We start from the raw sequence: 15,261 nt of genomic DNA on the forward strand, positions 1-15,261 counted from the left end.
GACTGAACATGATCAATTAGTTCTTGAACAAAATGCAACTGCACTGTTGATTTACACACGTGGTCACGGGACCATTTTTCTCCACAAACGAAACATAACCCTTTGGACTTGCGGTAAGCGCGCAATGCAGACCACTTGTCGTCAGTTGTTGTTGGTTTCAGAGTGTCAGACTATCGCCGATCTTCACTGACACGGGGTTTTGGGGGAAGAGGAAGTGGAAATGGACCTGATCGCACGCCTGCAGGTGAGTTGATATGGGTTACTCCTTCCCCGAGCTCCTCATGCAGCAAGGCCAAGTCATATGTTGAATCTAGATCCTTAGGCTTCTGAAGCGCCACTGCAACGCGAACCCCTGGTTTGAGTCCTTCGAGGAAGCGGGTAGTGTAGTGCAAGGTGTTGGGGATTTCTTCATATGCGGACAACTGATCATACAAATCGGCGAATCTATCCACATAATCCGCAATTGTGCTGGTTTGGGCTATACGGAAGAGCTGGTGAAGCAGTGTCTGGTGTTGATTTCGGCCGAAGCGACTCTGCAAACTGCAGCAGAATTTAGACCACGAAATGTTTGGCGACTTGTGCTGGACTGATTCCAACCACCGGGTCGCTGCTCCTTCAAATTGGGACGTCGCCAGCGAAATCCATCGGTGCGGCGGAGTATTCCAGAGTTTGAACTGGTCTTCGCATCTGTTCTGCCACAACCTCGGATTCGCACCATCGAATCGAGGGAGATCCGCGCGAACACCAAACGAAAACGCATCAGCAGTATCCGGGTAGCCCGCATCACCGATGGAAGAAGAACGAGCACGGAAAGTGGAATCACGCGCACCTCTGACCGGAGGAGGGACATAAGTGTTATGTGCCTTCCCCCGGTGTTCCTGATCGATGCCAAGGGAGTCGGAGGCGCCGCCGCGACCACTCCCAGCCATCCGTGACGACGAGATCTCGATGCGCCCGGTTTGTTCCCGCGGTCGCTCACCGCGGACTTGCTCGATCTCGAGGGCGAACTCGTCCCGTACGCTGTCCACCCGCGCCGACAGGAGAGCGTCGAGCGCCGTCGTGTTCGCCTGGATTAGCTTGTCGACAGCTTGGAGAAGGGTGTCGCCGTGCTCCTTGAAGCGCTGGTCCAAGTCTGCGGTGAAATCCGCCCGCAACAGGGCGTAGACGCCGCGCCCGTCCTCGGACAGCTTGTCCATCGCCTCCAATCGCCGCCGATCTCGCCACCGCGTCCCGTGGCGATGCTGCGGAAGCTCCAGGACCGCCGAATCTGATACCAACTATAAGCAACTCATTAGATCGGGGAGGAATTTAGAGATTCGAATTCAAATTGGGGAAAAGTTCGGTAGCTGGTCACCCAACCACCCTCACAGCTATCCGATTACACCGGCCGAAGCCGTCATTCCAATCCTAGCCCCCTATTACAGGAAGAGATCGATCTCTATTTAAACCAGTTACCGTTAGCTCGATTAACGGGCCAGGCTGTAGTCGTCGAGCCAACGCGGTGGGTTGGTCGCTCGCTTGGGCCGCTGGGCCGGCCCATCTCCTTGATTGAATTCTATCGCGCCATCTTCTGTTGCCGGATCCGCTACAGCCTGCTGATTGGCAATAACTCATCTCGACTGAACCAGTGGTTCAGTCCTTGTCTTGGCGATGCTGACATGGACACTACTCAGAATCACATCACATCCAAACGAAGTGCGAAATGAAGTGAAGAGTAAACTGTGAACTGGGAGGCACAATGGCGTGGCGTATTGCAAGAGCAAACTAAATAACCGAGAAAATTTCCCATTCAAGTCCCCCAGAACGGGCTACAAACGTCATCTGAAACTGTACAAGAAACCCCTAACCAAAGCTAGCTAGGCAATTATCAAAAACCCTACTCCTTTTTCCTTTCAAATATCATCTCCTCATCTCCCTCCATTTCTCTTCCTGCAGAAGACGCGCCACTGAATCCGCCGCAGCACTGCTCTCGATCGTCAGGCTTCCTGGCTGCCGGGCTTGATGAGCGGCTGCTGCGACGTCTTGGCCCACTCCTCCGGCGGGCTCTTCACCTCCTTGAGGAAGGCCACGACCTCCTTCATGGTCGGCCGCTCCGCCGGCGCCGGGTTCACGCAGAAGATGGCGATGCCCAGCGTCTGCAGCATCTCCTGGACCAGCTGGTCCGGCATGCCGCGCAGCTTGGGGTCCAGGATGTTCACCGCCGGCTCGTAGCTCCCCATCTTCTTCTTGGCCCACTCCACGATGTGGAGGCTGTCGCTGACCATCGGCTCGATGGCGCTCCGCCCGCTCAGGATCTCCAGCAGCACCACGCCGTAGCTGTACACGTCGCTCTTCTCGGTGATGTTCGCCGTGTAGCCGTACTCTGAAATGAAAAAGGCAAATGTCAAACCATTGGGTCCTCTAACTGAAATTATCTTCTATTTTACTTAGTAGTTAGTAGAATAATAATTGTAGTTTGTATTGCTACACTTCAGTATAATTACACAAATCAAGACAGTGATGTGCTAAGCATTGGAATCAACAGCATGAAGTCAACTTGCTTCAGTGAAGAAGGATGCTTGTGATGTGAGAAACTCTAGCAGCTTGTGATGTGCTACACTTCAGTATATTGTTGTAGTACTACTGTCCAAGGACAATGTCAGTTAATACCTAGTCAATCCAACTCACCGGCTTGAACTATAAGCAATCGACATGGTCATGGATGAAGAACCATGTTAACTCGTTAAGCTTACTAGAAGCAACCACAGGTCAAAGATTCTTGCATAGGTAACAGCACTACCCCAATAAGTGACAGAGCTGTGAGATCAATTGGTGAATGCACACTACCATGTATACAGTTCTAGATGCTGAAGAGAGTAAGGAACTGTAAAAGCAAAAACACAAATTAATAGAAGTCACTTGCCTGGAGCAATGTATCCGTAAGAACCGGCGATGCGCGACATGGCGTGATGATAGTTGGGGGAGTTCATTAGCTTGGCCAGCCCAAAGTCGGCCAAGTAGGCCTCATACTTCGAGTCGAGCAGTATGTTGTTGCACTTGACATCCCGGTGGAGTATCGCCGGGACGCAGTCATGGTGCAGGTAGGACAGCCCCTGCGCCGCCCCGACCGCGATCTTGTACCGTGTGTCCCAGTCCAGGCTCCTGTTCTCGCTGAGGAGCTCCTGCAGATTACCATTGGGGACGTAGTTGTAGAGCAAGAGCTTGACAGACTTGTTCGAGCAGTAACCGAGCAGCTTGACAATGTTCCGGTGCCTGATGTGACCCAGTATCTGAATCTCGGCGGCGAACGCGTCGATCGGCTCCTCCTTGGTCGTCTTCCAGAGCTTCTTCACGGCGATGATGTCGCCGTTGGGCATCTCCGCTCTGTACACGACCCCCGAGCAGCCTTTGCCGATCACATTCTCATCCTTGAGGCACTCCAGGATGCTGTCCACGCAGAAGTTGAGCTTCTGGAACGGCGTGAACGTCCACGGGTAGGAGAAGTCGTTGCCGCCGGCGGCCGACAGGCTCGTCGCCTTCTCGCCCTCGAGCCTCCTGCTTCTGTTGAACAGGATCCAGACCACCACAAGCAAGAGAGTGATCGAGCCTAAAATGGCGCAGACGAGGATCACTGTCCTGACGGTCTTGAGTGTGGTCCGGCGAACCATGTCTGACGCACAGATGTGCCCGTCGTAGGACTCGCACAGGCTGGGATTGCCGGCGTAGGAGTTCGACGACAGCGTCTTGAAGAACGGCGTCACGGGGATGGCGCCGGAGAAGTTGTTGAAGGAAATGTTGAGGGACGTCAGGCTGGTGAGCGCCCCGAGCACCGAGATGCTGCCGTGCAGGCCATTGCTTGACAGGTCGAGCGACTGCAGCTGCGTCAGGCCGGACATCTCCTCCGGCAGCTCGCCGGCGAACCTGTTCCCGCTCAGGTCCAGGCTGATGCTCAGGCTTGACAGCGCACCGATCTCCGGCGGTATCGCGCCGGAGAAGCTGTTGTTGCTCAGGTCCAGCATGGTCAGCTTCTGCAGGTTCTGAACCGACCTGGGCAGTGGCCCGGAGAGCATGTTCCTGCTGAGGATGAGCTTGTTGAGGTAGCTGAAGTTGCCGAAGCTCGCCGGCATCTCGCCCGTGAGGTTGTTCATGCTGAGGTCAAGCTGCTCCAGGTTCATGAGCGCCCCGAACTGCGGCGGGATGGGCCCCGTGAAGCTGTTGTTGTGCACGTCGAGCAGCTCCAGCACCGTGATGTTGGCGAGCTCGGCGGGGAGGTGTCCGGTGAACCTGTTCGAGTAGAGGTCCAGGAACACCAGGTTCTGCAGCTTGCCGATCTCCCTGGGTATCTCGCCGGCGAGCAGGTTCTCGCCGAGCCGGAGCCGGACCAGCGACACGCAGTCGGCGACGCTCGGAGGAAGCGGCCCCGACAGCGCGTTGCCGAGCAGGAGCAGCTTGCTGAGCTTCTGGAGCCCGAAGACCTCGTCGGGGATGCCGCCGGTGAGCCGGTTCTTGGACAGGTCCCAGCGCGTACAGCTCGGTGCAGTCGCCCAGCGACGGCGGTATGGAGCCGGACAGCGCGTTGCCCCAGAGGAACAGCACCTGCAGCGCCTTGAGCTCCCCGAGCTGCGCCGGTATCTCCCCGGAGAGGCCGTTCTTGTCGAGCTGCAGGGCGGTGAGGCTGCTGCAGGTCTGTAGCCCCGCCGGTATGCGCCCCGTGAGCTGGTTGTCCGACAGGTGGAGCTGCTCGAGCGCGCCGAGACGCCCGAGCGCCCCCGGCACCTGGCCCGAGAGCCGGTTGCCCGATAGGTCGAGCACCACCAATGCCGAGCAGTTGGAGAGCTCCGGCGGGATCTTCCCGGAGAGGGCATTGCCCCAGAGCAGCAGGCTGGTGATCTTCTGCAGCCTCCCGAGCTCGGGCGGTATCGGCCCGGAGAGCTTGTTCATGTGGAGGTAGAGGTTGCGCAGCTCCACGCACCCGCCGAGCGCCGCCGGCACGGGGCCGGACAAGCCGGTGTCATACAATGCCAGCGTCTGGAGGTTGACGAGGTTGCCGAGCTCCTCCGGGATGGGGCCAGACAGACCGGTGGCCGCGCCGCCGAAGACGGTGAGGTTGGAGAGCGCGCCGAGGGAGGCCGGAATAGGGCCCGACAGCCCCGGGTTGCCCCCGACGCGGAGCTGCTGGAGCGCGGTGAGCGCGCCCAGGGACGCCGGGATGGTGCCGTTGAAGAGGTTGTCCTGGACGCAGAGCACCTCGAGCGCGGAGAGGTTGGCGAGGGAGCGCGGGATGGCACCCGTAAAGCGGTTGGAGTTGAGGAACAGGTACTGGAGCCCGGAGAGCGCGCCGAGCTCGCCGGGGATGGCGCCGTAGAGCGCGTTGGACGAGAGGTCGAGCACGCGGAGCGCGGCGAGCGACGCGTAGGACGGCGGGATGGTCCCGGAGATGTTGCAGGTGGAGAGGTTGAGCAGCTGGAGCGAGGAGAGCGAGGCGAGCGGCGGCGGGAGGGCGGAGAGGTTGAGGAAGGTGTTGGGCAGGGAGAGCGACACCACCCGGCTCTGCGGCGAGCAGGTGACCCCCTGCCACGAGCAGGGGGTCGCGGCCGACGGGTCCCAGGACGGCAGCACCGGCGACGGCGCCGCCGGGAGCAGCGACAGCAGCGCCCGGCCGTCTGACGACAGCGCCGCGGCCGGCCGGAGCGCGAGCGCGGTCAGCAATAGCGCCACCGCCAAGAACCACCCGCGCCGGTGCGCCATTCCCGCTCCGGCGATCAAGAAACCCACCCAAAAAAGTCTGAAACGAGCGCTTCTTTCCTTCCTCCCCCCCGCCTATCCGATCAGCAGCGGCGGCACGGCGTGGGCGAGCTGGAGCTCACCGCCGCATGGGGCCGGGAAGCCCTCTCGGTGGCTAGTGGGAGGGGGCGGGGCGATGGCGGGGCATGTGGGAGTGGAGCGCGGGGCAGTGAGGTGGCGGGGGAGGGGGAGCTTTGCGTCGAGCTGGTGCTTGCTTGAGCCGCACCCAAGACGCATATGGAGGCGGGGGAGGAGGTGGCCGGGAGCGGAGACGCTGCTCCCTGTCTGGCTCCCTGCCCGGCTCTTTTGAACACGCGCACACACTCTCTCTCTGTCATCGGCTGTGTGCGGGTGTACTATTTTTATGAGCTTTGGGTTAGCTTAAACCCTTGAATTGGGGTTAGTGGTGGTGGTAAAACCTCGCTTGTCCTCGTCTTATCTGCGCTTCTTGGGCGCGGCGAGTATTTAATGGTGGCTACGGGTGGTCTCCTCCACTAGGTCGGGGGCTAGAGCTAGCTGGTAATGTAGTGTCACTGCTGCTGAGTGCACTTGTTTAACTGCAATTTTCGTCCCGTGTTGCTTGCCTCTAGCTGGTAATTTACGTGAGATCAACAAAAAGTTAATCATATTTAGACATTTTAAAAAAATATGAAAATATTTGACAACATTCATGTCGGGCATATATACAACCCCAAACATCAACTCAAAACTCGATGCACATTTAGAGATTCAAAAAAGACATTCGAATGTGAATGGTAGCAGCTTCGGGTGAATAGTACATTGACACTACTCACATCTGATTTTATCGTTTTTGTTTCTATTAATGTAAGTTGAAAGAACTTTTTGAGGTTGCATATCAAACATTGATGTGTGTCTACAAAAGTTTTGAGAATGTCTGAACATGTATTTGTTTTCCAAAAATATTGATCTCGTAGATTTCACCTAACGCCAGATCTCACACAAGTCTTCCCCAGAGAAAGTGTGTTTATTGTGCGGTCCAAAGCTTGTGCGTACTCGTAGTATGTTCGAGCTCCCCCAAACCACTTCTAAGTTCGACAGCAGTTTATGAAATTTCAGACATTTGTCCATGTTCACAGACATTTTATGTATCGTCAGATGACAAAGAGTGTCCTGACCTTCTGCCCCTGGACATTTACAGGCGATTTTGTGCACGCGTTGGAGATGTCCTTACATTTTGGCACAATGCAACAATCAGCTCGATAGTAAGCAAAAGAAGGAAGAACCTTTTGGTCGCCAAAATTTCTTTCCCATTTTTCGTACAAAATATTAGACTGTCTATTAGAATAAGGTTTGTCCGGTTCCAATGAGTAAGGGCGATGACGGCGATGCGTCTTGGGCTCGATTCAGTGTTTATAGTCGTAGTTGGGTGCTCTATAGATATGGATGGAATTTTTTAGTGATTCTTGTGTTCTTTGTACTACCATGAACTTTGATAGATAGATTGAAAGTTTTTGTGAATTGAGTCGTAGCTTAGATGGTTAGGTTCTTTGTGCTGAAATCAAATCCACGAGGGTTCAAGTTCTAGACTTGGCAAAGATGTTTGTTCAATGAGAAAAGACGCTTCCTTCCACTACAAAGATGTTTGTGATCGCATTTTTCTGGATTTAATTTCAAGTCTTCCAGTGATGTGCGTTCACTGAGAGAAGACGTTTTCTTCCACTACAAAGATGTTTGTGACGACCTCATCAATCTCAAGATGTTGTGCAAGTTCAGTATCTCGGAGGTGCTCGTAGGGATACGGAGTGCGTATGCGTTATGCTAAAACAAACTTGCATGTAGTCGTCGTTAGGTGGTCCACGGACGTGGTTCTAATTTTGATTGCCTTTGGTGTTCTTTGTATAACCATGATTGAAGATGAATACTTCCTACCTCCGGAAATACTTGTCGAAGAAATGAATGTATTCGGACATATTTTAGTTTTATATACATTTATTTTTATTCGTTTTCACGACAAGTAATTCCGGGCGGAGAGAGTAGATTGAAAGTTTCTCAAGAAAATCAGAGGTTTTTTTAAATACTAACGCCGTTTTTTAGCGGTTCATTTAACGGTGCCCCCAAAAAGTGCTTGTGCTCAAAATGCCCGCGTGTACGGGGAGATCACTACGTACGTACCGTGACAAGCATGTGAGAACCGCGCTAGTGACAAGGGCCGTGTGGGATTGCGTCGGGATAAATAACGCGCGCCTAGGACCAGGCGCCGCGCCACGTGACGACATAGCGCCGCGCCACGTGACGACATAGCGCCGCGCCCTCCTCTTGTCCCGTCTCCGTCTCCGTCTCCCCCCTCCTCCTCCTGCTCCGGCCCGGCCAAACGACGACGGCTTTCCTTTCCTTTGCTGCTCCTTTTAACCAAAGCATCTCATGTCATGACCAAACGTCCTTTCGATCGCTAGTACGTACTCTACTCCTAGCACGGGTCAAAGAAAGAAACGGCGTTGCTTGGCTGCCACGAGTAATTATTGGCAATCATCGATTTTGTTTGGTTTGGTTCGGCCACGCAAAACATGGAGTGCCAGTACTGCTGGATGTTTCTGGCCGTGTTCTACCGCTGCTGAGGAGCCCCGGGAAATAGGGGTCGTCGTATCGTCCATTTCCATGGGCGCCTGCCTGCGCGAATGCACAAAACAATATAGTACTGGCCAAAGAACCGGGCCACTTGATACTCAAGTTCCCAAATTGATCTTCTCTGAGCTGATAACGTGGAATTCTAAAATTTGCAGAATGAGCATTACTACTCCGTAGAGAAAAAAAGGAGGTACAGGAACACAAGAAGAGCTGCCAACCCCTCTCACTAACACGTCACTACCAACCCTCCGCCGCCTCCACTCATCCCAACCCGAGAACGTATCAAGTGCACCGGTGCAGTTGGTGCCACGGATGCACCGTTGGCTTTTCAACCATTGGATATGGAGACAATGGGTCAGATTTGGTCATATGTTGGACTACATCATTTGTACAGAAGCAATCTTATAGCCTATTGAATTAGACTTACGAAAATTTCTATGTAAAGAGTGATGTGGGTTGGTTTTGATTGGATTGCACTAGGCCCCATCCTGAAAATCAGGGAAGATATTAGTGGAATGAGGGAAGGAGACTTCCTTTTCGTAACTAATTTACGTAGTTATCCATAGGTATAGCATTTTTGCTCACCTCATACTCTCCCATCATGGGTTTACCTTTTTGCCCTAACACTAAAATTATCATATATTTTGATTCAAATGTTCGATTTCAGACCCGCTTTGACCGTCATTTTTTTGTTCACGAGATCTTTGAAACAAGATCAATGTTGAGTATGGTTTTAATTATTCATTTTCTTTTTGCTCTTTGAAACTTGACTAGGAACTTATTTCATTTGGGACAAAGGCATATGTGTGTGGGACCGGTGTGTGGAGGGAGAAGCAGTGTTGCAAATTATAAAATACTCCCTTTGTAAAGAAATATAAGAGCGTTTAGGTCACTACTTTGGTGATCTAAACGCTCTTATATTTCTTTACGGAAAGAATACATGTAAGTTTCAGTAAAAAATCTGACGTTGATCTTGTTTCGAAAGTAACAAAATGAAAAATATATTCAAAGTTTATCTTGTTTCGAACATCTCGTCAAACAAAAGCTGAATTCAGGTGTATGAATCAACATGTGGCCATGTTTATGTTTGACGAAAGAAATTAAGAACATTGATCCAATAATGAAAAAGAAATCCATATCAAAAAATGTGATGGAGAGAGGGTGGAGTATGGGTTGATGCATAACATGGGGTCTTCCTTTTAAATGTTCCACCAATCTATCTTCCAACTTGCTCTCATCTATCGGATTGATGTTGTAGCCTTCATTTCTTGGATCCAACATTCATGATGAAAATAGTTATCATGCTTTCGAGTTGGATATGTGCACTACCTTCTTGAAGACTTTGCAAGAATAGCGACTTAGTCATAGGAGTTTTTTGTCACTTGAAATGGGCGAAACTTTATTACCCATTTCATGTCTTTGTTTGTTGGATGTCTTTAATTCATTCCATTGCATCTTATTTTGGTAACATGTCTGTCTGCATCTACGGATGTAGAGACCGGGGGGCCGGGGGATTTCTATTTTCGAAACAAACAAAGTTATACTACAGAGGCAAGTTAGACCCCCCTCCACCCAGCGAGAATGAGGTGTATTTATTTATTTCAAGATTTTTTTTCGTAAATTACGTGTGAGTAAGACTGTATTGTGTTATTTGTAACTTCTGTAGGTGTAATGATCCCACCTTTGAGTATGAGTACATTTGTGTTTGTCACACTTTTGTGAGTAAGAGTGGTGTTTGAGGAGTGAACCCAACACCAATCCAAAAATTACAATAAGTATACAATGTTTTAAGAATTTATGCTCATAATAATTCCATGATTTAGGCTCATCTATTAAATTCATTTTAATTTTATATGGATTATTCCATTCTATTGAAATAGCAACTGATTTCTACATGCCGCCTTTTGCTTTATCACTCATACTGTGTCATTTCATGATTTGTTTGAATTACTATTAACTTTATATGGATTATTCCATTCCATAGAAATAACATCTGATTTCTACATGCCGCCTTACTGTTAGTCCAAATTTTGTCTTCACGAATCAAACAATGCCCCCCCCTACACTTTTGGGCGGAAGGAGCGAGTACAACTTACCAAAAAGTCCATCAAGATAGCCTAAATGCAGTTTTGATAAGGAAGAATTACTTTTTGTGTAAATAGGCCCATCCATTTCACATTGTCGCAACACAGTAAAGATACAAATCCCTTTGTTCACTATTACTCCCTCCGTCACAGTTTAGAAGGCACATTTAAATTTGCGTGCATTTCCACAATGGACAAGGTTTAGGGCGCACTGTATTTATTTCTAGTAGCTAATTAGTACTTCGATATACTATTTATATATGCATGCGTAGTGTGAATGCTATTTTTTAGCCCATCCCACAACCAATAGATAACCACCTAGGTCCCAGAGAATTTCCAAGCACGCCTTCTAAATCGTGACGGATGGAGTATTAAACTCGGAATATCAAACCCTGTAATATTGATATTGGAGGACTATATTCGGACACCGGAATGGTTCCGGGGGTCATCGGATATATACCGGAGTACTGAGGGGTTACCGGAACCCCCCCGGAGGTTAATGGACCTCATGGGCCCAATTGGTGGAAGAGGAGAGGCGGCCAAGAGGCACCCACGCGCCCCTCCCCTCCCAAGTCCGAATTGGACTAGGAAGGGGTTCCCCCCCCCCCTTTCCTTTCTTCCTCTTCCTCCTTCCCTCTCCTCTCCTACTCCAACATGGAAAAGGGGGGGTCCTACTCCCGGTGGGAGTAGGACTCCTCATGGGGCGCGCCAAGGGTGGTCGGCCCCCTCCCCCTCCTCTACTCCTTTATATACGGGGAGGCAGGCACCCCCTAGAGACACAACAATTGATCTCTTGGATCTCTTAGCCGTGTGCGGTGCCCCCCTCCACTATAATCCACCTCGGTCATATCGTAGCAGTGCTTAGGCGAAGCCCTGTGTCGGTAGAACATCATCATCGTCACCACGCCGTCGTGCTGACGGAACTCTTCCTCAAAGCTCAGCTGGATCGAAGTTCGAGGGACGTCATCGATCTGAACGTGTGCTGAATTCGGAGGTGCCGTACGTTCGGTACTTGGATCGGTCGGATCGTGAAGACGTACGACTACATCAATCGCGTTGTGCTAACGCTTCCGCTTTCGGTCTACGAGGGTACATGGACGACACTCTCCCCTCTCGTTGCTATGCATCACCATGATCCTGTGTGTGCGTAGGAAAATTTTAAAGTTACTACGTTCCCCAACAGTAGCATCCGAGCTAGGTTATATGCGTAGATGTTATATGCACGAGTAGAACACAAGTGAGTTGTGGGCGATACAAGTCATACTGCTTACCAGCATGTCATACTTTGGTTCGACGGTATTATTGGATGAAGTGGCCCGGACCGACATTACGCGTACGCTTACGCGAGACTGGTTCTATCGACGTGCTTTGCACACAGGTGGCTGACGGGTGTCAGTTTCTCCAACTTTAGTTGAACCGAGTGTGGCTACGCCCGGTCCTTGAGAAGGTTAAAACAACACTAACTTGATAAGCTATCGTTGTGGTTTTTGATGCGTAGGTAAGAACGGTTCTTGCTCAGCCCGTAGCAGCCACGTAAAACTTGCAACAACAAAGTAGAGGACGTCTAACTTGTTTTTGCAGGGCGTGTTGTGATGTGATATGGTCAAGGCATGATGCTAAATTTTATTGTATGAGATGATCATATTTTGTAACCGAGTTATCGGCAACTGGCAGGAGCCATATGGTTGTCGCTTTATTGTATGCAATGCAATCGCCCTATAATTGCTTTACTTTATCACTAAGCGGTAGCGATAGTCGTAGAATCAATAGTTGGCGAGACGACAATGATGCTATGATGGAGATCAAGGTGTCGCACCGGTGATGATGGTGGTCATGACGGTGCTTCAGACATGGAGATCACAAGCACAAGAGGATGATGGCCATATCATATCACTTATATTGATTGCATGTGATGTTTATCTTTTATGCATCTTATCTTGCTTTGATTAACGGTAGCATTATAAGATGATCTCTCACTAAATTATCAAGGTATAAGTGTTCTCCCTGAGTATGCACCATTGCGAAATTTATTCGTGCTGAGACACCACGTGATGATCAGGTGTGATAGGATCTACGTTCAAATACAACGGGTGCAAAACAATTGCACACGCAGAATACTCAGGTTAAACTTAACGAGCCTAGCATATGCAGATACGGCCTCGGAACACTGAGACCGAAAGGTCGATCGTGAATCATACAGTAGATATGATCAACATAGTGATGTTCACCATTGAAACTAGTCCATCTATGGTTTAGTTGATTTGGATCGCGTGATCACTTAGAGGATTAGAGGGATGTCTATGTAAGTGGGAGTTCTTAAGTAATATGATTAATTGAACTTAAATTTATCATGAACTTAGTACCTGATAGTTTCTTGCTTGTCTATGTTGATTGTAGATAGATGGCTCGTACTGTTGTTCCGTTGAATTTTAATGCATTCCTTGAGAAAGCAAAGTTGAAAGATGATGGTAGCAATTACACGGACTGGGTCCGTAACTTGAGGATTATCTTCATTGCTGCATAGAAGAATTACGTCCTGGAAGCACCACTGGGTGCCAGGCCTGCTGCAGATGCTGCTGACAACGTTAAGAACGTTTGGCAGAGTAAAGTTGATGACTACTCGATAGTTCAGTGTTCCATGCTTTACGGCTTAGAACCAGGACTTCGACAACATTTTGAACGTCATGGAGCATATGAGATGTTCCAGGAGTTGAAGTTAATATTTCAAGCAAATGCCCGGATTGAGAGATATGAAGTCTCCAATAAGTTCTATAGCTTGCAAGATGGAGGAGAATAGTTCTGTCGGTGAACATATACTCAAAATGTCTGGGTATCATAATCACTTGACTCAACTGGGAGTTAATCTTCCTGTTGATAGTGTCATTGACAGAGTTCTTCAATCACTGCCACCAAGCTACAAAAGCTTCATGATGAACTATAATATGCAAGGGGTAGATAAGACAATTCCCGAGCTCTTCGCATGCTAAAGACTGCGGAGGTGGACATCAAAAAGGAGCATCAAGTGTTGATGGTCAACAAGACCACTAGTTTCAAGAAAAAGGGCAAAGGGGAGAAGAAGGGGAACTTCAAAAAGAACAGCAAGCAAGTTGCTGCTCAAGAGAAGAAACCCAAATCTGGACCTAAGCCTGAAACTGAGTGCTTCTACTGCAAGCAGACTGGTCACTGGAAGCGGAACTGCCCCAAGTATTTGGCGGATAAGAAGGATGGCAAGGTGAACAAAGGTATATGTGATATACATGTTATTGATGTGTACCTTACTAATGCTCGCAGTAGCACCTGGGTATTTGATACTGGTTTTGTTGCTAATATTTGCAACTCGAAACAGGGACTACGGATTAAGCACACATTGGCTAAGGACGAGGTGACGATGCGTGTGGGAAATGGTTCCAAAGTCGATGTGATCGCAGTCGGCACGCTACCTCTACATTTACCTTCGGGATTAGTTTTAGACCTGAATAATTATTATTTGGTGCCAACGTTAAGCATGAACATTATATCTGGATCTTGTTTGATGCGAGACGGTTATTCATTTAAATCAGAGAATAATGGTTGTTCTATTTATATGAGTAATATCTTTTATAGTCATGCACCCTTGAAGAGTGATCTATTCTTAATGAATCTCGATAGTAGTGATACACATATTCATAATATTGAAGCCAAAAGATGCAGAGTTGATAATGATAGTGCAACTTATTTGTGGCACTGCCATTTAGGTCATATTGGTGTAAAGCGCATGAAGAAACTCCATAGTGATGGACTTTTGGAACCACTTGATTATGAATCACTTGGTACTTGCGAACCGTGCCTCATGGGCAAGATGACTAAAACGCCATTCTCCGGAACTATGGAGCGAGCAACAGATTTGTTGAAAATCATACATACAGATGTATGTGGTCCGATGAATGTTGAGGCTCATAGCGGGTATCGTTATTTTCTCACCTTCACAGATGATTTAAGCAGATATTGGTATATCTACTTAATGAAACTGTAACGCCCTCGATGCGGCTATATCTCCTACGTGTCGAAGCACGACTTAGAGGCATAACCGCATTGAAAGCAATGTCGCAAGTGAGGTAATCTTCGCAAACAACCCATGTAATATAAATAAAGGGGAAAAGATACATAGTTGGCTTACACTCGCCACGTCACACAAATACATAAATAGCATTACATTCATCCAATACACTCATGGTCCGACTACGGTACCAAAATAAAGATCAACCCCCAAATGCGACAAAGTCCCCGATCGCCCCAACTGGGCACCACTACTGATCATCTGGGAAAGACACATAGTAACAACGAGAGTCTTCATCGAACTCCCACTTGAGCTCAGTCATATCATCTGGAACGGTATCATCGGTCCCTGCATCTAGTTTTGAAAGGAATCTGTGAGTCATGGGGACTCAATCTCACACCCTCGTGATCAAGACTATTTAAGCTTATAGATAAGGCAAAGGTATGAGGTGGAGCTGCAGCAAGCGACTAGCATATATGGTGGCTAACATATTCGCAAAAGAGAGCGAGAAGAGAAGGCAAAAGCACGGTCGAACAACTATGCTCAAGAAGTGATCCTAAAACAACCTACGTCAAGCATTACTCCAACACCGTGTTCACTTCCCGGACTCCGCCGAGAAGAGACCATCACGATTACACACACGGTTGATGCATTTTAATTAAGTTAAGTTTCATCTTATCTACAACCGGGCATTAACAAATTCCCATCTGCCCATAACCGCGGGCACGGATTTCAAAAGTTCAAATCCCTGCAGGGGAGTCCCAACTTAGCCCATCACAAGCTCTCACGGTC

At 49.3% G+C, this 15,261-nt stretch overlaps 1 protein-coding gene across 1 annotated transcript; it reads right to left on the minus strand.

Annotated features, from left to right (window-relative positions):
• Positions 1-1,749: 1,749 nt before the first annotated feature.
• On the minus strand, positions 1,750-6,173 carry LOC125523692 (LRR receptor-like serine/threonine-protein kinase RGI5). Its single transcript, XM_048688751.1, is given in 3 exon segments — positions 1,750-2,362; positions 2,903-4,496; positions 4,498-6,173. Coding segments are annotated over 3 exon segments (3,210 nt in total). The 5' UTR covers positions 5,728-6,173; the 3' UTR covers positions 1,750-1,976.
• Positions 6,174-15,261: the final 9,088 nt, after the last annotated feature.

The sequence above is a fragment of the Triticum urartu genome, chromosome 7, assembly GCF_003073215.2.
Source record: "Triticum urartu cultivar G1812 chromosome 7, Tu2.1, whole genome shotgun sequence".
NCBI lineage: Eukaryota > Viridiplantae > Streptophyta > Magnoliopsida > Poales > Poaceae > Triticum > Triticum urartu.